The sequence below is a fragment of the Amblyomma americanum genome, chromosome 1 (assembly GCF_052857255.1).
Source record: "Amblyomma americanum isolate KBUSLIRL-KWMA chromosome 1, ASM5285725v1, whole genome shotgun sequence".
Lineage (NCBI taxonomy): Eukaryota > Metazoa > Arthropoda > Arachnida > Ixodida > Ixodidae > Amblyomma > Amblyomma americanum.
The window spans coordinates 64,964,508-64,986,123 of record NC_135497.1 but is presented as its reverse complement, the minus strand read 5'-3'; the positions used below and the strand labels follow the sequence as shown (position 1 = coordinate 64,986,123).

Below are 21,616 nucleotides of genomic sequence, written 5' to 3'. Positions count from 1 at the left end.
GGCTGCTCACCTCTGCCCCATAACAACATTTTTTTTTTCTTCCCCCTCAAGTTCAGAACCTTCCGAAAATGTGTTTGGGGATCACTTATGCACTATGTGAAAAAAAAAAAAAGGCCTGACATAAAGAAGTGGCGAACCACATGGGCTCACCTTTCGGTGTTTCGTGAGAAGCAAAAATGCTAACAAGTTCGTGCTCATCAGTGCGAGAGATGCTGATGATTCTGCAAGAAAACAAGCAAGCAAATGTCAAACTTTGGTGCTGCACACAGAACAGAAGAAAGCTTACGGCAGGTGACATGATTGGCAAGGCTCTTGATAGCAAGTCGACAGTCTTCTGGAAGGCTGTCTGCACTGGCCAGTGAACTTGTACTTGCGCACACTTTGTACTCTGTTGGGCTGGTGCTGGACCTTGTCACGTCCAGTAGTGCAAGCGGACAGTCAAAGCACAGTGGTTCTGTAGACACGTCCTTGGAAGACTCCAGGAACTCCTACAAAGGTAATGCAAAAATAATTGAGAATTCTGCAGCTTGTACCAGGAAACAAAAGTCACAAAGCCCTTACATTCAGCGAAATTGGCTGGCAAAAATCCACACGAACAGAGCCATAGTTGGAATGCAGAATCCTCCATATGGATGTTAGTGCAGCTGTGAATGTCTCCATCACTTTTGGTTCTCCCTGACACAATAAAGAAAACACACTTAGCAGGACATGATGCAGAATTGAAATATAGATAACAAGTGGGGCAAAAAAAACATGAATTACCAGCTGCTCACTGACAAAATTTCCATCCAGCAGCTTCTCATAGCTAATGGAAATGGGCACAATGTACACATCCTTCACAAGACCTAAAGAGTGAAAAAAAATTCTCATTTGTTATCCAGCCAGTTGATATAACCAGGGTTCATTTAAGACAAGGAGGAAAGAAGTCGTTGAATACCTTCATTGACACAGTTAACGATGACAGAAAGTAGACCTGCTTTTGGAAGGCGTGTTTTTCCAGTCCGCGACCGCCCTCCTTCAAGAAAGAACTCCAAGCTGTGATTTCCTTTCAGAATTTCCTTCATGTACTGCAACACCATAGATAGTTCAATGAGCAACAACTTTCACAAGCACATGATGTACAGTAAAAGCTTGTTAATTTGAACTTCACAGGGCCGAAAAAATTATCAAATGACCTCGAAAAAAACTGAAGGGGACACTTGACCTCCGCCTCAAGGGTATGACGCCATAACTTAATGGGTTAATGCCCACATACGCACGGCTGGTCATTCTCAACTGAGCATTCATAAATCCCTGGGAGCCCTCACACTCCTCTTGGCGTAGTGGTGCAGCGTCTAAGCGATCCGGCACTGCCCTGCGATGGCATGTGCTGCCAGTGGTGGGGCTTATGCAACCCAGGTTGCTCTTGCCAAGCAACTTCTAGAGACCAATCACTAATTTACCTGTCACGAGCCACGGTGCGCAGTTTGGTCACAATCTGGTAGGCAAGTTGTGATAAAGCCACATGGTCACATGACCTAGGTGGCCTCCCTGCCTCCGAGGTAGCTTCTCTGGAGATTTATTTGTGGATAAAGGTATTTTTCTTAGCTGCCAGGATGCTAGCAAGGAAGAAAAAAAATTGGCCTTGCTACTCAGATATGCAGCACTAGCTTTTTCAAGCTGCACATTCATTGCTGCCAGCCATTCAGATCCCTTCCAACAGAACTATTTTCGCCATTCCTGAAAAAAGCATGGCATTAAAGCAATTAAATTTCTTCACCATAACTATTTGTTACCATACACACACTTTTGTTCCATTCACCATCAACAAAAGCACAAGGTCAGCTGCGTTTGTGTCCGCAGAGTCTAGCATTGTTCGCTTCTAAATGCGTTTGCTATATCGCAGTACAATCCGATAATTTCGTGACAGTCACCAGTGTCCACCAATCAAGGTGCGATTAAAGCAAACATGCTGAACACTGGCCCTGAAGGTCAGGTGTGAGTTTCTTACGAGAGGTGAATACACTCGCATTAAGGCTGAGAGCGTACAATGCGAATGTAGAAGCGTTGTTGGCTATGGTATGAGAGGGATTAGGCAGTTTTGCTCCCTATCCTGAGCTCGCCAACTCGCTTGGGGTCTGAAGGTCCTGCTTCCTTCCGTAGCATTTCAGTGCAGAGAGTGTCTTATAGCGTTCTGCTTTAAACTGCTATGCTCCTCTCCGATGATTGAGCCACAGAGAAGGTAATTTTGATAAAGAGAGGAAACTCGGCGAAAACTGACCTCAGGAAATATATCATGCCCTAGTTCCATCTCCATCCACAAACTGGCGCTACCCGCGCGTGCAGCACCGAACACAGACTGACGACCGTGGTTATCTGCAGGTGTGAGCTTTCAAAGTTCTCTGCTTTTTGTTCCAATTTCACGCAATTTTTTTTACTTGTTCACTAATAAATACTCAACCTCCACTTCATGGTGTAGTGAATGGCTAGACCACTGATTCTACACTGTGCAATTAACAGATCCTAATGCCAGTTTTCATACGTATATTACTAGTTTATAAAAAAAAGGCAACGTTGCAGCACAGAATTACAAGTAATAAATCAAAATGAACGGAAATCACACCATTAAACATCACCAAATTTTATGCACTACTTTCCGTGAGCTTCCGCTTACAGCTTAGAAATGAAAAAGAGAACCCTAAAACCTTCCCTTACCTCTTTTAGGACAGCCCTGTAAAGGTGATCTTTGCGTCCATCCTTGAAGTCAAGCCGCCGTTTTATAAAGAATCCTCCCAAACCCCTCAGCAGCGTCCTATTGAGCGCAGAAAAGGTGCATAAGCATTTGCAGACACACGACTAGCATGAAATACCCTACCAGAGATGACAGTTCTTACCCGAAAAGCGGAATGAGTAAATTGTCCCCAGCAGCCACAAGTGGGACCCTCATGCCATTCAGATATAGCAAGTAGGTCACAAGGATGTAGTCCAGGTGGCTCCGATGCAGAGGCAGGTACACCATAGGAACATTTTGCTGCAAACATGTAAGCAGTAAGCATTGCACAGAGCCCCTAAATTTCTCACAGGCCTCACCTCAACAGCTCGCTTTAGCATTTCAATCTGTCCCTTTGGCACATACACACCCGTCAGCATGCGGGACATGATGCGATGCATAAACCATACAGCCACCCTGAAATGACCAATATTGCTCATAACAAATAAAGTGAGCCAAATGAGAAAAAAAAAAAACACAAAGGCCACTGTGGGTTACCTCAGCAACACAGTAGAAATGGATGCCCGCATGCGTCCAAAGATACTGAGAGCCCGCTTCCTGTGCTCAGGCCTGTCACCTGCAAGAGGTCGCTTGCATTTAGAAGTGCTGCTGATATGAAGGTTGCAAGTCGCTCAACAACAAAAACATTAAAACCAAAGAACTCACTCTCAGGGTCATCTTCAACAGCTTTGCTGATAGCGTCCTCAATACTGCAACCATAAAAATAGCATACATTTGCAAATGGATACATCAGCATGAGGTCTTTCACAATTACCTTTCAGAAGTAAGTATCTCCTTTGGGATAGGTGTATATTCATGGGGTATGTTTTTGCAAGTGAGGTAAATTGAGTTTTTTATAAATTCTATGGGTGTCAGCCAACTCCTAAAAGCAAAATAGAAGCATAATTACACATTCAAAAAAAATTTAACTCATAACCAAAAGCACTGTACCTGCAACTTGATGGCACGATGAGAGCATTGTCAAGGCTCTGCAATGCTAAAGTCGAGTCAATCTTGAATTGCGACTGAAATAAGCATTACACGGAGTGAATACAAGATCAATTCAGCCCTAGCAGTCTCAACTCCAGAATTGCAAAGGCTGGTTTTATTTTGCAAAGCAAACTGTAAGACCGTCACCTTTACATAGCTAAAAAAAAAAAAGAAAAGTATGTATATACGAGTTCACTATCAACCTTTAGCCAGCCTCATGGCAAACTGCGCACACACGTATATCAGTGCAGAATGTGTGTATACTTCATGGCTTCAGCAATTATGGTGTGCATCAAACTGATCATTGCAGCCAGACAGGCATTTTTTTTTTTTTGCCTGCTTGCTCCATTTTTACTTTCATCCAGGTCCAGCCCCACAAATCGCACTAGAAACCGTTCATGTGAAGCATTTCTCCTAAGTTCCTAAACAGAAGTTAAATCCCTACAAATGTACCAGCCACGGTGCTTCGCTACAGTACTGCCATGACATGCAGAAGACGAAGCAGGACTAAGGCCCCCAAAGATCCCAGCAATGACAAAAACTGCTCCTACCTTGGTCACAGGTTGGCATTTTTCGCAGCTCTCTAGGGAAACAAAGCGCAATGCCTCCGACTGTGGCTCATGCTCCATGGGAGCCCACTTCTTGAAATACGGCAGGACCTGCAACCCACGTGCCCTCACCAGTTAGAAAATAGCTCAGCCAAGAATAAGCCCCTCATTTCAGCGCTTCCCCGTTCACCACTTCCGTCTCAGGAGCAAGCACCCCCCCCCCCCCCCCCCCCCTTCTCTGCACTACTGTTCTGATGAGAGCAAAAGCACAAGTATCAGTCAGGGGCAATGGTCCCTTTAACCTTGGCCTGCAAATATAATAAGCAATGTAACTAGGCCATTGATCTTACACAGCTCTATGAGCATTAAACACAGGTGCTAGGCAAAGTAACAGGGTTAACAAATTCTGCCTTCAGATCTATTGGCAAATATAACTGATGCACTGCTAAAAGTGCCTGGAAAACAGGGAAGTTGAAATAAATTCAACAACCAATGAAGGCTACGCAGAAAAAGCATGCCAGCTCCTACATATAAAAAATAATCTGTTCATGTGAGTGCCCACAAATCCCACTATTCCAAATAAACCCAAAATGCAGTGTGATAAATGAAAACAACTAAGTACTACATATGATAACCAAGTTGATAGTAAAAAGAAAACAAGGCATACCACAAACATTTTTTAAATGCTAAAGCAAAAAGTTAAATCAATTCATGTCAAGAGTTCCCAGCAGTATAATTTTTTTTTCGTCTGGCATAAACCAAAAAGTTTTACCTAACTTGCAAACATCAAACTGAAAATTTGCTTATTTTTTTATCATAACAGCAAAACATCATTAAGCCATATATGCCTAGCGTCCTACATGTAGGACACCATTTTTTTTGCTCTAAACTTTCCCTGTGCAAGGGTTGTGGTGAGTGCACTCATTTTTGTGCGTTGTGTGCATTCAGAAAGATCAGCCAGACTTCTCTGGACGCTGAGTAAGGCTGAAATTTGGGCGAGTTGGTATGCATTCACTGTAGGGGAACAGCGCAACAGCGGGAGGACATAGACAAGGCAAGCACTGGATGCCAATTTCTCTGGACACCATTTTCAGAGTCGACGCCACCGACTACATTGCGATTCTGCAAGAACAACAAGTAATTTCCGCGCATTGTCACAACAGAACCACCACGTGTCATGAGAAATCAAATGTTAAAGTTGGCGTCAAAAGTTTGAAACTTTATCACATGTAACAGGTAGCAAATTTTCCTAATATTCTACATTGCAAGGCGGCTCAAAAGTCGGTGTTGATAAAAATATTTCCACCAATAAAAGCATAATTCTAAAGCCTGAATGAAGCAAACATATAAAAAAATATTTTAAAATCAAATTTCTGAAGTTTCGGCACATATGGGTTAACCGAGGGTCAATTCAAAAGCCTTCATATAATGAGGTGCTTGCTAAACTGATGCAGAAAATACAAAAATATACCCACATTACAACAAACATGCAATACAAACAAGGAAAACCTGCTTTAAAGATTTTTAGAGGTACAGTAAAAGCTCATTAATTCGAATTCCACGGGGCCGCCAGGCCAGTTCGAATTAACCAAAATTCGAACTAATGAAAGTGAGCAAAAATGAACGCGTTTGATGCCCGGAGGGCATGAAAAACATTTATTTAGCAAAACAATCTGTTATCTTCTGCTTCTTCTCTCTGAGGGCTACCGTCCTTCGGAGGCGACAAAATCTTCCACATTCATACACAGGGCGAAATCGGCCGCCTTCGCCATGATAATTGGGCTGCTCAGTGGAATGTCTGCGCTTCTCATTTCCTTCACCCACGTGATCACAGCAGTCTCAATTTCCGGATACTTGGCTAATCGGAGCCTTTTTCTGTTGCTGGCGAAATCTTCGGCTTCGTAGGCATCCTCGATGGCCTTCCTATTTCAGACGTAGGTCGACAACGTGCTTGGTGGAATCCCGTGCTTTTTCGCGATTTCCACTTTGCTGGCCTTCCGTTCGTCTACACGTAAAATCGCCACTTTCTCCTTTACCGTCTTGGCGCAGTATTTCCCACGCGAACACATCTTGCGGACACAAGCTCACAGCAAGCGGCGTGCAAAACCAGGGCTAAAACACTAAAACGTCGTTCCTCGAAGCAGTCGCGGCAGGAAAGACTGGTTAGTACTTGTTCCAGCACCCTAGCGGCGCCCCGATGGTTGTGCCATCTATCGTCCTGCCGTGAAAGCTTCCAACGATGGTTTTCAACAGCGGCGCTTGGCGGCGCGCAGTTCGAATTATGGGTGGCGGCGCCAATTTTTGAGTGAATTAACAAGCTGTTACGCGCATAGACTTCTATGCACTGCGGACCGGACCACAATGACTATTTCGAATTATCCAAAATTTCGAATTAACGAGTTGTGAATTAACGAGCTTTCACTGTATTTATTAGGCCTGTGCGAATATTCAATAATTTCGAATATTCGGTAGAATAGTAAAGTATTCGATATTCGATTCGAACGGAATGTTTGGTACTCGAAATCTCGCAGTGTTGTGTCCCAAGCAAATAATGTTTCTGGAACTCCTGCTTCATACTTTGTACTTCGTACGTGGGAGCGTCACGTGCCTGCGTTCCCGCATGTATGCCGGAGCTGGTTTGCGCATTGTCGCGGCAACAAAAACAAGCAGGAGGAAGCGTGGCACCCAGATCTGTACCTGCCAAGTGTCTATGGCCATGCTACCCACGGTGTGCATGCACCATAACCGGCACGGCGGTGTGCATCAATAGAGAGATTTAGCACAGCACGATCCGCTCCTGGACGCGCTGACTGGTCCCGATAGGGCAGGCAGGGAACAGTTGGCTGGCGCCTTGTGGCATTCTCAGGGCAGCCTGCACATGCGCAGTGGCTCCCCGCGGAAGCAGATCTCCATAGCAGCTGCGGATCGAGCTATGCAAAATTTCTCTTAGATCGGAAGACGCGCAGTTCTCTCGATTGAATTCTCTTTTTTTCATGTAATGGCCTTGTGTATTCGAAAAATACACGAATTTTAAAATGCCTATTGTGCCGTTCAACCTTTTTGTGTACTAGAGACTAGAAGTATTCGAAATATTCACTTCGGACCAAAAAAATTACTATTCGCACATGCCTAGTACTTAGTAAATCACTGTAACATTATCACTAGCATTCAAGATAAAATAAGAAGCAGGTTTATGAATATCAATAAAAAGTGGTGTCTTGTTTTTTGCCTTCTAGTACTTGTGTTCTGTCTTGGTGCACTACAGATCCTTAATATGACACCTCACCAACTGGCTCAGCATCTGTTCAACTGATGAACAGATTTTGATGTTTATTTCTAATAAAATTGAATTCTAACACTTAGCAAGTCGCATCTAAGGGCTTTTTCGAATTTTCTAAACAAAAGGATCTCCGATACAGGACGATATTGCACTGCACTTGAATGTCTAAGCACTGCACTTGAACACACCATAAATCCCTGCCGATTAACAAAGATAGTGACAACACATTTTAGTTCTTCCAGTCCACCATGTGACGCATAATTCATTACTCTTATCTGAGTGGACTGCCTCATTCGAAATCTGACTCTATGCACCCGCCCTTGCCTTAGCCCCAAACTCGCACACGCTCAGAAAGGTTATATGGTTTGAAGTATGGATCTTTTGCCAAATACGCATGCATGCACCACCATTTGGTCACCTAGGCAAAAAAGGGAACCAAAGAGAACAAAAAGAAACTTGGCCAAGTGAACACCAATAAGAACTTACTGGAAACTCAATTAATAGGGACACTGAGGCAAACTTCATCAATTTTTCCTCCACATAAAATTTGTCTTTTCAGCTTTTCTGCTGCTCCATTGACATTCACTTGGCAGAACATGTCTTGAGAAATTTTGAGCAGAAAATGAAGTATTTTTTCCCGCCACTCGCTTCAAACTTGAAGATGATGACCTTCAGCAAATTATGAACTTCGTGATTGCTGGCTGGAAATGAATAGCGGTGTGATCTAGCCTCATAAATCGAAAAACAAAAAAATACTAGACATCATTGCAGTGTGCTTGTGAAAACAACCTCAGGTGGCAACACCTTCATTTCATTTGTAGGTCTTTTATTGCTTATGACAGCTTTGTTTGTCAATAAGAATAGCCTCTTTATCATTAAAATGCAGTAATCTGTCAACACAGGCCTACTTCATTCATCCTGAGTGTACATTATTTTTTTATTTATTTATACACTGGTCGTGCATTTATACACCTGCACACCTGCAGTCAAAAGTTTACGAAAGGGAATTACTGAAAAAAATTCCATCTCAGTCTCTTGGAAGCATCTTGGAAGATATATATGTAGGGATGTCAGAATTTTCAACCTTTTGGAACTTCGTATGTCTTGGCTTCTGTCTTTGCCATCCTGACATGCAGGCAAAAGAAGAGCATGCAGGGCACAAGGTGTTGCGAAAAACGCCAAAATTCAATAAATGACTGCCTGTAGACTGAAACAGTCTGCTACTGCTTAGCATTTACAGTACAATTAGTTCCAAAATAAGGTGGTTAATAAAATTTGGGGGTTAAGGTATGCATGGATTTAGGTGCTTGCAAAACCCAAAACACATTCTAGGGAACACGATGGTTCTATGGAAGCCCTGGCATAGATGTTGCCCCCAGCACAGATACGGAAAATATTTTATCAGGGCATCAAATCTGCAATATCTATTATACATATTGTATTTAGTCCTCCCGAGGACAGGAGGGCTAAACACCCTGAAAAGTTCACAAGGTGCACACTGTCACACAGAATGTAATAGTGGATGATAACATATCGTTATCCTTTTCCTAACCTCTTCAATTTCTGTAAGAAATGCACATATCTTGCAAGTGACTTAAGCAAGCACTGTTCAATGCAAAACAAGTACAAGCTACCTTTAAAAATAGTGAACATAAATCCACATTTACAGTCAACTGCAAACACATGCACTGTCACATGTACACTGTTTGCAAAATCCTGATACACTGCCAAAGCCTTTACAGTAAAGCTGAGAAGTGCACATTTGTAGGTTAAATGACACATGACTTACAATGAAAAAAAGAAGTGCAGGCTCACAGGATAAGGGTTAAGGCAAAACGGGAATTGTGCTCTTTTTTGCGTGTAATTTCCAGACCTTTTTGGAAGTTTTAGAGCCAAACAGCTAGAACACTACGAGGAAGCTTCCACAAATTCACTTCGTAGCACACTTTTATACAGTGACAGCTCACCTCATCGACTAAACAGCCCTTGGCACGACGTGCAGCGGCCATGGGCACACGGATGCTGTCCACACCATATTTGTTGGGGTTAAAAGCTGCAACTTGAGAAGAAGGCCGGTCTCGACGTGACCTACGCTGCTGGTGTTCCCGCCCCCGGCTGCCACAGGAGGAGGAGAAGGAGTCTGTGACTCGAGGCCCTGACTTGAAATCCCACATGCTGTACGCATCATGCAGGTTCTGCAGCAGCTTCACCATCAAGGCCCTGCAAAACAACAGGCACCTGTAAAGAGAGTTTCTGTCCAGGCTAACTCGACGTACTGCAGCCTGGAGTTCAACATGTTCACTGCGTCATGAATCACCAGTGGGTCACATCATGTATTCATGCTGTGCAGTAACGAGAGTAATGAGCAGTGAGGCACACAATGAATCCGTGGGTCAGCTCTGATTCATCAAAGAGCCTGCGAAAAGAACACATGCCATGTCGATGTTACCATTTTCCTCCAGTTCCAAGAAGTTTGCTTCACCGTGCTCCGAAAATCGCCATCACAATGAATGTGGTAACATGGATTTGAAAATTAATCTGAACTTTAAACAAGTGCATCAAACATACACGTTGTATGAGACACAGCTGTGCACATTTGTCTCTCATCCATCAACAAATGCAGTGTTCAAACAACCTTACAAACAAAGTCGCAAAAAATTCCCCCTCATATAAAAGCCAACCTGCCAACAGGCAGGAAAGTCACACACAAAAACGGCAAGAAAACATAATGAGCAGTAGGCGTCACAGCTCAGAGGACAACTACGAAGAATTTAAGCTTCTGTGCTTGCCACCTGTCCCATTTTATGCGATTTGAAGCTTACAAAACACCAAGAGAGTCTAAGAAGTTTAAGCAGATTGCCAACTACTTTCTGCTCCCAGCAGTTTGCTTTCACCTTAATTACGTTACCATGCAGCACTTCCTCAGCAGCACCACCTGGCACTAAAGAAAAATGAAAATGTTCACGAGATCATTCCTTCTGAAAAAGCTATGTAGAACAAATCAGCCCTTTTATCAAAAATTTCAAATGCTTTGGAAAACAATTTGCCATTTTAGATGTTCTTCCAAGACATTCTTTCTAAAACACAAACGAAAGCAAAATACAATGATAGAAGTTAGTGATTATATGCTTGTTTATCCCATAACCAGGTACTATAATTCCAAAAAATGCACAATAGAGAGAGCTAGAGAATACCTTTATTCGGTATCAAGAAAGCGCATCTAAAAGAACAAATTCTTGGCAGAATTTAGCTGACGGGCTTTCCTTATCCCAGAAACAGCTGGCAGAGAAGTCATACTGAAAAAAAAAAAAACCTCAGAACCTCAAGCATACAGCCATCCAAAGGAAGATATTGATAATCACTAACGTCCATCACGAGGTAACAGCCAACATATAGCCCTAGTAACAAATGGAAACCAATATTACTGTGACAACTCGATGCTAGTATTACTCCGACTTATGAGCCATGCAAAGTTTACACAAACTAATTTGAAAGTAACTTTCACTAAATGGTACACTCTGCAAAGCCATAAACATGTGCTGGCAAGAGGGCAAGATTACCAGACTTTTAGCCGCATTATTTTTGACATCCTTGACACCAAGAAGATAAAGTCCAGCAGTCCTATTTCAAATTGCCCCTCTTGCCCACAGAGATGCTAGGTGTTGGAGGGAATATCAACTACTTAGTGGACAAAACTTTGTGAAAACTACCAGGTGCACGAGGAATTTGAAACAAACAATGTTGACTTCCGGCACAGAACCATACCTCCAGTAAAAATACATATACTTCCATCAAACTTTGGGAACTGCTTCTGTTAGTGTTTATTTCCAGAATTACTCAATAAAACCGCCATCCGCAGCAATAACAGATTCAATTCGGCTTCAGAAACGACATGTTCAAATCAGATGGTCCTTACAAATCTTGGCCATAGAGTCAGCAATGGCAGCCTTCAATGAGTCTTTCATGTTATGCGGCTGTTTGTTGGCCTCCTTTACAACGCTGCTCCAGATAGTCCAGCCAATTTAAATCTGGAAGAGGCCACAAGTTTAAGCGATATGGCTATGGAAGTTGTCAGCCAGCCACTCATGGGTAACGCAGGCAGTGTGGGTGGGAGCTGAATCTTACTGAAAGACATAAGGCCTTCCTTTTGAAACAAGTCTGTATCCAGAGCTTTACAACGATGCCAAGCACCTTCACATATGCAGAAAAATTTACACAGAGTCCTTCAGCAGAAACGTGGTGGTATGACGTCTACCTCGCTGCTGACGACTAACACCATCACAGACGACGGAAATACTGTCTCCATCACAGTTGGCACCTCATCAGGGCTTACGCAAAGCCACCTGTCATTATGGCAGTTAGCTTTTTGGTCTCAGTCAATGTTCTATTTCATCTAAAAAAAAATCACAGCACTCCATGCTTCTGAGGCTTCTTCAGCTTGCTTAGCAAGCGCTTGCACTGAAGCAGATGATTCTCCAGTTTTACCGGACATGAATTGAACCCCTCCTCATGACATAGTAACGGTACCCCAAGTCCTCGTGCACAGCGAGCCTGACAGTAGACTCAGCGACTTGGAGCTCTTTTGCAATGGCCTTCATTGACTCTCCTGGGCCATCATTCATGGTGATTTGCAGCCACTGAAGAAAATCACCCGTTCTGGTGACATCTGATCGCTGACAGATGCCAAGTCATCACCAGAGCACATCAGTTCTTTCTGCACCTTGTAACTGAAAGACTTCGCTACATTCAGAAAGGTAGGAATTTCCAAGTCACTGTGGTGTGTACTGTGCACTCAGGGTGACGAGGACCGCATGGAGTTTTATTTCCTGCGTCAATCTGTATGCTTCCATCTTGGAACAAACTGCATAGTATGAATGTAAGGTGTCACTATGCAAAAAGCTGCACACCAGATGGATGTGGCCAGACTACTGGTGTCTATGGAGATAGGGATTAGTGTTCTCAAATACCTCGCACACCTGGCACATGAAACAGGCAGTTCACAACATGAACAAGTTTCCGCAACCAGGTTACCAAATCAGTCATGCTTTAGGCTCCCTGCTAAAACAGAAATCTCAAGCTCATTTTGATTGCCATGGCAAGTGAATAGTTCTGAACTACACTGAAGCAACATCTTAAAAACATGCTTTTCCCTAGAAATTGGATTTGACTGCTACACAACACACTTGAAATGATGGCAAGCACAAAGCACTGACAGATGGAAGTGATGGAAGTACTAGGAACTGACAGACTTATCTTGAAAAAACAACACTTAAATGTTCCAAAGTCTTTTACCATAAAGCTTTATGCACTTTTGCCGCTATGGCACAGTCCTCAAAAAGCTATGAAAATTGCAAATGCAAAGGGGAAGAAGTGTGCACAGATGCCTCAGGAAACAACATCTAAACCATTAGCTGCGAGTGCAGGAACGAAAGCAATATGGCTTGGCTTATCTGACATTCAAGTTTCAACTGCCTATTCTAACAACTGAAATATGTAGCTAACACAAGAAAACACACTTCCTCCCTCTAGCAGCAACCTGCTGCTGGAATAGAATTGCTTTAGAGACCCATAAAGGAAAGAATGCCCTCCACAGGCCTCACAGAGTTGCAGATATTGTGACAGAGAGAGAAAAAAAATGTATTAAAATTTGTTATGAAAAAGCTACAAAAAATATTCCAGCAAATAAAGTAGTCTTGGTGACACGAATCTCATGGAGTAGCAAAAATTCATATCATCCGAATTTGCATCATCAAAACAAACAGAATTTGTACGCAGAAGCATAGAAAATGCACTCATTCAGATATGTTTACAGCTGACGAGATTTATTCCCGGTTGTGCGGCCAGTGCTCGCTACTTGCAGTGCGTACAGCGCGACTAGCGATCGCGTACTGCAGCTCACTGCTAGAGGCGAGTACCGCACAGTTAGCGATCGCGACATCGGCTGTCTGCGGGCCACGCACCGCCGCTCACTGCTCGCGGTGCGTATTGCGCGGTTAGCGATCGCGTCATCCGCGATGTGCGGGCCACACACGCCGCTCACTGCACGCAGTGCATACTGCACGATTTGCGATCGCGACGACGGGGTTGTGGGGGCGGGGTTGTGGGGGCTGCGTACCGCCGCTCTCTGCTCATGGTGCGTACCGCACGATAAAAAAAATGGTTTTGAGGGAAAGGAAATGGCGCAGTATATGTCACATCTCCGCGGACACCTGAACCGCGCCGTAAGGGAAGGGATAAAGGAGGGACAGAGAATAAAGGAAGAAATAGGTGCAGTAGTGGAGGGCTCCGGAAAAATTTCGATCACCTGGGGATCTTTAGCGTGCACTGGCATCGCACAGCACACGGGCTCCATTGCGTTTCGCCTCCATTCTAACGCTGCCGCCGCGGTCGGGTTCGAACCCGGGTACTCCGGATCAGTAGCCGAGCGCCCTTACCACTGAGCCACGGCGGCGGGTCCGCACAATTAGCGATCGCGACGTCGGGGATGCGCGGGCCGCTTACCGCCGCTCACTGCTCGTGGTGCGCACCGCACGGTTAGCGATCGCGACGTCAGCGATGTGCGGGCCACGTACCACCGCGCACTGCTCGCGGTGCGTACCGCACGATTAGCGATCGCTACGTCGGCGATGTGCGGGCCGCGTACCACCCGCACTGCTCGCGGTGCGTACAGCATGGTTAGCGCTCGCGACGTCGGCGATGTGCGGGCCGCGTACCGCTCCTTGCGGTGCGTACCGCACAATTAGCGATCACGACGTCAGCGATGAGAGGGCCGCGTACCATCGCTCACTGCTCGCGGTGCGCACCCCACGATTAGCGATCGCGACGTCGGCGATGTGCGGGCCACGTACCACCGCGCACTGCTCGCGGTGCGTACCGCACGATTAGCGATCGCTACGTCGGCGATGTGCGGGCCGCGTACCACCCGCACTGCTCGCGGTGCGTACAGCATGGTTAGCGCTCGCGACGTCGGCGATGTGCGGGCCGCGTACCGCTCCTTGCGGTGCGTACCGCACAATTAGCGATCACGACATCAGCGATGAGAGGGCCGCGTACCATCGCTCACTGCTCGCGGTGCGCACCCCACGATTAGCGATCGCGACGTCGGCAATGTTCGGGCCGCGTACCACACGATTAGCGATCGCGACGTCCGCGATATGTGGGCCGCGTGCCGCCGCTCACTGCTCGCGGGGCGTACCGCACGATTAGCGATCGTGACGTCAGCGATGTGCAGGCCGCGTGCCACCGCTCACTGCTCGCGGTGCGGACCGCACGATTAGCGATCGCGATGTCGGCGATATGCGGGCCGCGTGCCGCCGCTCACTGCTCGCGGTGCGTACCACACGATTAGCGATCGTGACGGCAGCGATGTGCGGGCCGCCGCTCACTGGCCGTGGTCCGTACCGCACGATTAGCGATCGCAATGTGCGGGCCACGCACTGCCGCTCACTGCTTGCGGTGCGTACCGCACGGTTAGGGATCGCGACGACGGCGATGTTCGGGCCGCGTACCACCGCTTACTGCTCGCGGTGCGTACCGCACAGTTAAGGATCGCGACGTCGACGATATGCGGGCCGCGTACCGCCCCTCACTGCTTGCGGTGCGTAACGCATGGTTAGCGATCGCGACGTCGACGCTGTACGGGCCGCGTACCGCGGCTCATTGCTCGCGGTACGTTCCGCACGGTTAGCGGTCGCACGTCGATGATGTGCGGTCGCGGCTCGCATCATCCGCAGTGGCGACAGAGAGTTCGGAACATCCGGATTTCCGCACATCGTGCACAATGCACACCGGCCGTGGAAAATGATCAATTCGTACAATCATGAAATTTGTATCAACCGTGTTCGTATCACTGAGATTCTACTGTGCATGTTGTTCGGCTAAATATGCTGATGTAAGCTTATTTTAGTCACGGCTCTCAACGAACGTGAGCTTTTAATTTACCCTTTCAAAGATAACTTTCAATAAAAATTTCTGTCTAGAGCCTAATGACTTTGTGACCCCATCATGACCATCATAAAGGGAACATACTTTATGCCCATTCCACGAGCCACAAAACAGAATGCGTCGAAATACCTATGTCATGAGCCGGCAATGAACAAAAACCTCAGTTTCTGGACAAAAGTGAAGGGTATGTTCAGTTACCCCATTTATGCCGCCACTTATTTATCTCGTTTGTGCATGCTGTCAGCTCAAAGTATAACTACGGCAAAGGATAGCTGAATGTATTGAAGTATAACAGTGAGAATAGCTTTAATGAACCAGCTTGCACATTAAATACAACGAGAAATATATCTTGCATTCAATCCTAACCATCCCCATTTGACTAACCAGTACTTAAGAGGACATCACCAAAACAGAGAAATCCTAAGCTGAAGTAGCCCTTGCAACCATGCATTGTTTATGTAATGCAGGTCAGAGTACAAGCAACTATATCATGTAAGAATGAATATTGTGGCCATGACCTAACAGCAAAGATGCTCACCAACAGACAGACAAGCTCACATATCAAGCTGGGATGATAAAACATTGACATAAGCGGAGAAAGAAAATTTTTGCATGAGCACAGACTACATCATGCTAACATAAACATATTTTTTTGTGTGTTACACACTAAGTTGGTAACATAGCATAGCTGCTCATTGCAAGCCTATGACATCTGCCAACGTCACGAAGCCTCCTGTCACTGACCTCAGCAACGACAAGCAAATAGCAACCCAAGTTGCATGTTGATAACACTTCCTTCGTTTCAAGAGCACCACCAAAGCTAGGATCACAGCTAAAAATAAGCCGCCGGCGATAAACTTCTCTTGCGAACTATGAGTGAAGCACACAAAGTGCTTCACCACAGACATCTAGACCTTCTCCATACCACGATATCATGAAGATAACATAACAGCAGCACTGATGTCGGCAATGTGCCTACCCACATATGCACACATGCTGCCTTCTACAGCATTAAATGCCGAATGCAAGCAACGAGAAAAATGAACACTACATGCACTACTAAAACATGGCTTACCAGTTTTTGCTTACAAAGGCATTGCAAGTTTTCATTTACAAGTATGAATGAGGTGTACAGTGTTCCTTGAACAATACATGAGCCATTTTCTTCACCAAAAATATTACTTCACTCTTCAAACACAAGTTGTTTGCACAGAGCCAAGCAGAGTGCACATGATAAATTTAGGAAGATTTTTAGTAGCAAAAAACATTTCAAAGCCAAACTTTGGTTTGCAGCATTTATAAATCACTTTTTTAAATGAACTGACACAGGGTGAATGAGCATTATTTCATTATGTTTAATTTAGCTTGGAAGGAGGCACTACCCATGGCAGCTTTTAAAGGGACCCTGTAATGATTTTGATTGTCATATTCTAAAGCAACAAATCTGTTGAGATGGTCTTCGTGAGTGTTCGAGTAAACAGTAAAAGATATCTGTGGTCCCTTTAATTTAGAAACAGTTTTTAAAAATTGCTACTAGCAACCGATTAGGGCAACATCATGTTCTTAGCCGCCCCTGCCCCACTGAGGCAGAGTGGGGAATAAGGGCAACCCTTCTCATTGGGCATGCCCAAGTGACGTGGGCAGGATGGGGCAAGGCGGGGTGCAGTCTGGACCTGTTATGCTTATTTTTTTGTGCGATAGCAGTTATAGTGGCCATTCCCTGGAATTAGCCGTTGTGTGTTTGTCTGATGCCTGCTGGCAGGCTGCCGACCTGCCTGCTGGGTTGAGGACAACCTGCGAGAGGTGAGTGTCTGTGTGTATGCATATTTCATATATATATATATATATCACACCTGCTCATTGGGCAGTGAGCAACCTGACAGGTGCACGCATGTGTTTACTGCCCACCAAGGCAGGGGGCATTTCAATTAATGATTGGTCTTGAGAGGTTGCTCGAGAGGAGCAACTTGGGTCTCAAGCCCCACTGATGGCAGCACCTGCCATCACAGGGCAGTGGTGCATCGCTTAACCGCTGCAACACTACACAGAGAATTCCAATTCCGCATATATGGGCATTAGCCCCTTACTGCTATCCGAACAACTTCAATCCGTGAACAATAGACCCGAACACTGGAACTAAAGTGAAAACCGAAATGCTAGCACACCTAATTAGCATTTGGCCTAACTATGCAAATAGAGAGTTCTTTTTTTCCTGTGCACCAGCATGCGTGTATGAGTGTTTATAAAACCAGCTTAAACATTTTTGTGGTGCAGCGATGAGTGATTGAATACTAATCACTCATGCACTTTTCCTAACCTCAGTAAATATTTTATGGTTCCATTAAGCATGGAACCTCCTGGAATACTAACTTACGTATGCATTTTTGACTGCATGCATGATATTCAATTATTTTGAGTTAAACTTGAAATTCCTAATCTTACCACACTGTCTACACACTGCCTTGTGAATTCAATCCGTGAAATTTTTTCCCAGACGAATATGTATTCTTTGCTTCCTCAAAGGTAAAAGAGCTGCTACATGTAAAGCAGCGCAAGTTGCATCATTTGTCCACTTAAAAGTGCTCCAACCATGAAGTGAGGCTTTTGTTCAACTCCAAAGAGCTCTAAACAGAGAGCAGTAGCCCTTTTAATTCTCTAGAGCTCAGAGAACTAGGAGTACCAACGAATCAACATGGCCTAACCTGAAGAGAAACATGCCAAAAAGAGAGAAAACATCCTACACCACAAAACTCCAATTTCGATCCGTATGAAAATAAAAAAAGCACCAAATGTTTACATATGTCACAAAAAAGTATGACAAAGGCTGCTTTGAAAGCACATGCAAAAGGCCATCGCCCTCTTTAGTTTCCACTGCTGCAAAAATTATTGTTTTCAAGGAAAAATTTTTCATGTAGCCCTGACAGTTTGTGGAATACTTCAGCTCCATAGCTCCATTCAGCCTACATACTACAAGCACAAAGACAAAAAAATTAAAATTCGCGAGAGCTTAGCCATAACATTACTGCTGAAGTCCTTCGAAATTGACAGGAATAAATCTTCATAAATCTTGAAACGTTTCCATGACTTTCCTTCGCTTAGCGCACTCCACTGCAGGTTCTTGGTGCAAACCATCACCGGCTACCTAAATCCTTCTTACGGTGTGCAGTTCCTCCCCCCTGTCAGGACCTAGAAGCACCCTCAGACAAAAAGGAGGAAGACTGTCAACCGGGCCCAGCAGCAAGCAGCTACTAAGGTGGCGAGCGCGTGACGCACATGCGGTCAGCACTGAACGTGAACGCCCATGGGCCACCTTGCGCTCTTCTTCCATGTCAAGGCCACGGCGCGCGCGGCCAACCAGACCGCGACGACGTGCGGCTAACAAGCGGATCTCGCGGAAAGGTGCCGACGTCGGCCGATGGGAGCCAGTTTCCAGGGGAGGCCCCGCTGCCCCCTTTCGAGCGCATTCCGAAATCTCGGGGGCGAGCCTGGGAGGAAGGCGCGAGCACACCGGCGGGGCAGCGAACGAGGAAAGGCGGCACTACGCGTACACGCAGCTCGGAACCTAGCACCACTCAAGCGACAGTGTGATCCCAGCACCGGCAGAAATAATGTCGAAGATGTCCAACTGCCCCCATCTAAACACCCTCACTCGCCAAATAGCGTTTGCAGCCCACGGACACTGCCGCTTTCCGATTCTCCGCCTCGTCACTGTGCGCCATCGTTCCTCTCTCTCCCTCCCACAACTCCCTCTCTCCGCCCAAGCACGCTGTTCACGCCAGTCAGTCAGTCGACCCAACAACTGGCGGCACACGGACAGACGAAAAAGCTTTACATAATTTCAGAATCTTACTAAGAAAGCCGAACCACCAGCCAAACACATGCGAAGAGCGTTTCAGACCTGGACACTCGATGTCGACCGTACTACTTCAAGCGACTCTGCTCCAAGCAAAAGACATCGCAAACACGATCGCCAGGAGGATAAATGCCAACACTGGCAGAAAAATACGCACATCCATAACGATGATCCCTGTTTTTCTCTCGCGCAGATATTTTCGCCCACCGAGTCATGCAGTCTGTTTTCAACTAAGCAGCTTGTCAGTTCAACTGCACTGCTCGGAATTGCAGAGTACCCGTCACAGGCTATAAGGCTCGCTGGACTTGGGTGCAAAATAATTTGAACTAGAAATAAACAAAATCATATGCTAGAGAACGAATATCGCGTGCTGTTCGGCTGCTACTATGAATGAATTGCATAAGACGAAACCAAAGAAACGAAATGCTCACAAGAAACAATACTTCGATCATAATAATTATACGTAAACATTAAAGAATGGTTACAAGATAACAGGCGGGCAGAGCGATTGGGCTACGTCCCTGACGCTAGAATACGTGTTTTGCTTTATTTTTTCATCTGAGGGCACCAGACCGCAAATCAGTGCAGCTGCATACATGCAACCTCAAGCCCATAGGGGCCCCATCTGAGTGAAATATTGGGATTTTTGTTTATAACGCTGTCAGACCTTGCCGGCGGCCGTAGCGGTTTCCAGGGCACAGAATGAAACCGAAAGATCGACAGCAACGTTGACGTGAATAAAAATTTGACGTGAATAAAAATCTGGTGCTAGCATGATGCGTTGAACGGCACGATGAACTTCGGCACCAAACTGCAGTCGCACAACTGCGGCTTGGCCCAACGGCGCCGCGACAACCCCTGGCCCCATATCACCGCGACGTGCGCAACGTAAACAGCAGCGCTGCGCGCAGGTCTACTCGCGGTGCAATACCAAAGCCGTTCGCTCATTCCAAATTACACGGATCAGCGGTCTGCAGAAAAGGCTAGGTCTTCGCTTGTGTAAACCCGCGCGATCGGCGCCGCGCGCAACCTTGCGTCAGCCTGCGCATTACCTGACGCACGTGCGCGCCGGCACCGGCTCACCTCGATCGTTCGGCAAAGAAGCGGTGCCGGTTCGCGCCACCGCGGCGGTTCAAGCCTACTGCGCCGCAGTCGAGAACCGCGAAAGGCGAACAGCAGCGGCAGGCAATCAAATGACAACACTGGCAGACGTCGAGTACGAGGCAGGCTCGTCGCCGCCCTCGAACGTGGGGGCTCACCTGACGGCCAGGTAGACGGACACGAACAGCACCAGCGCAGTCAGCATCTCGCCGCACAGCTAGAGACGGTGCACGCAGCGAAAGCAACGGTGGCCGAACAGGCCGGCGGTGAAGACACCGAATCCAGCCGGGACAATCATGCCCTCGACGACTTCGCGACCGGCGCGGCGATAGCGCGCCGCAGATTACGCCATGGTCGCGCAGGCGAAGACAACATTTACAAAACCGAGGCGGAAACGTGTACGCCGTTCCAGCGGACCGGAAGCGAGCACGCAGCGCGGCACGCAATTGGCCCGCTCGTACGAATGGAGCGGCCGTCACCGGCCGCCAGGGGACACGCTCGCGCATGTGACGCGGAAAACGAGGGGCCGGCCCCCGCGGAGGCTGCCACAAACAGAAAAACCACCGACGCGCTTCCGACAAACTGCGCTGGCTGGGCCCAACCTGCAGCAGACAGAATGTGCGCTGTTCTCTTTCTTTTCATTCACGCGTCGTTCTCTTTCTCCCACCCCTCTTTTTTTTCACAACGCCCGGCATTCCACGTAGTTCGGTGCGTGCTAACGCGGTACTCAAGCACGTTTTCGCACGTGCTTTAGACCAGTAAAGCAGGCAATGAAAACGATTCTGAGACGTTTTTATATAATATTCATTTTCACCATACATGGTTGGGCAAAAAGCTGCTCCAGGCAGCATGACGAGGCCCAAAACAGTGGCTGAGCTAGCTGGCTTCGTGGCCAGTTTTAAAGCTTTTCGTTTGGGTAACCGAAACCAGTCATGTCCCAACAGAAGTCGTTGATTATCTGACTCCCCGTTCACGAGTGTGATTAGCACAATTAGGAGCCTGCGCGCAAACTTCTTTCAGGCTGTCGATCAATACTCGTGTGTATATCTTTATAAAGCCGTCCACTTCATTTTAAGTTTCATATCCATTAAACGTATGCACCTTCGAGCAGCACAGTAAGAAAAATAAACGAAAATTTAATTTCGTAATTG

At 46.2% G+C, this 21,616-nt stretch overlaps 1 protein-coding gene across 1 annotated transcript in view; it reads right to left on the bottom strand.

Annotated features, from left to right (window-relative positions):
* Positions 1–20,864, bottom strand: part of mino (glycerol-3-phosphate acyltransferase mino) — a gene marked incomplete at its 3' end in the record, with an annotated part of 36,210 nt that extends 15,346 nt beyond the window's left edge. Inside the window, 15 exon segments of the mRNA XM_077645746.1 lie at positions 151–221; positions 287–488; positions 562–675; positions 763–845; positions 938–1,067; positions 2,695–2,791; positions 2,874–3,010; positions 3,070–3,166; positions 3,248–3,326; positions 3,416–3,459; positions 3,525–3,632; positions 3,701–3,774; positions 4,291–4,398; positions 9,535–9,787; positions 20,624–20,864. Of these exon segments, the coding sequence (XP_077501872.1) occupies positions 151–221; positions 287–488; positions 562–675; positions 763–845; positions 938–1,067; positions 2,695–2,791; positions 2,874–3,010; positions 3,070–3,166; positions 3,248–3,326; positions 3,416–3,459; positions 3,525–3,632; positions 3,701–3,774; positions 4,291–4,398; positions 9,535–9,787; positions 20,624–20,670 (1,644 nt within the window).
* Positions 20,865–21,616: the final 752 nt, after the last annotated feature.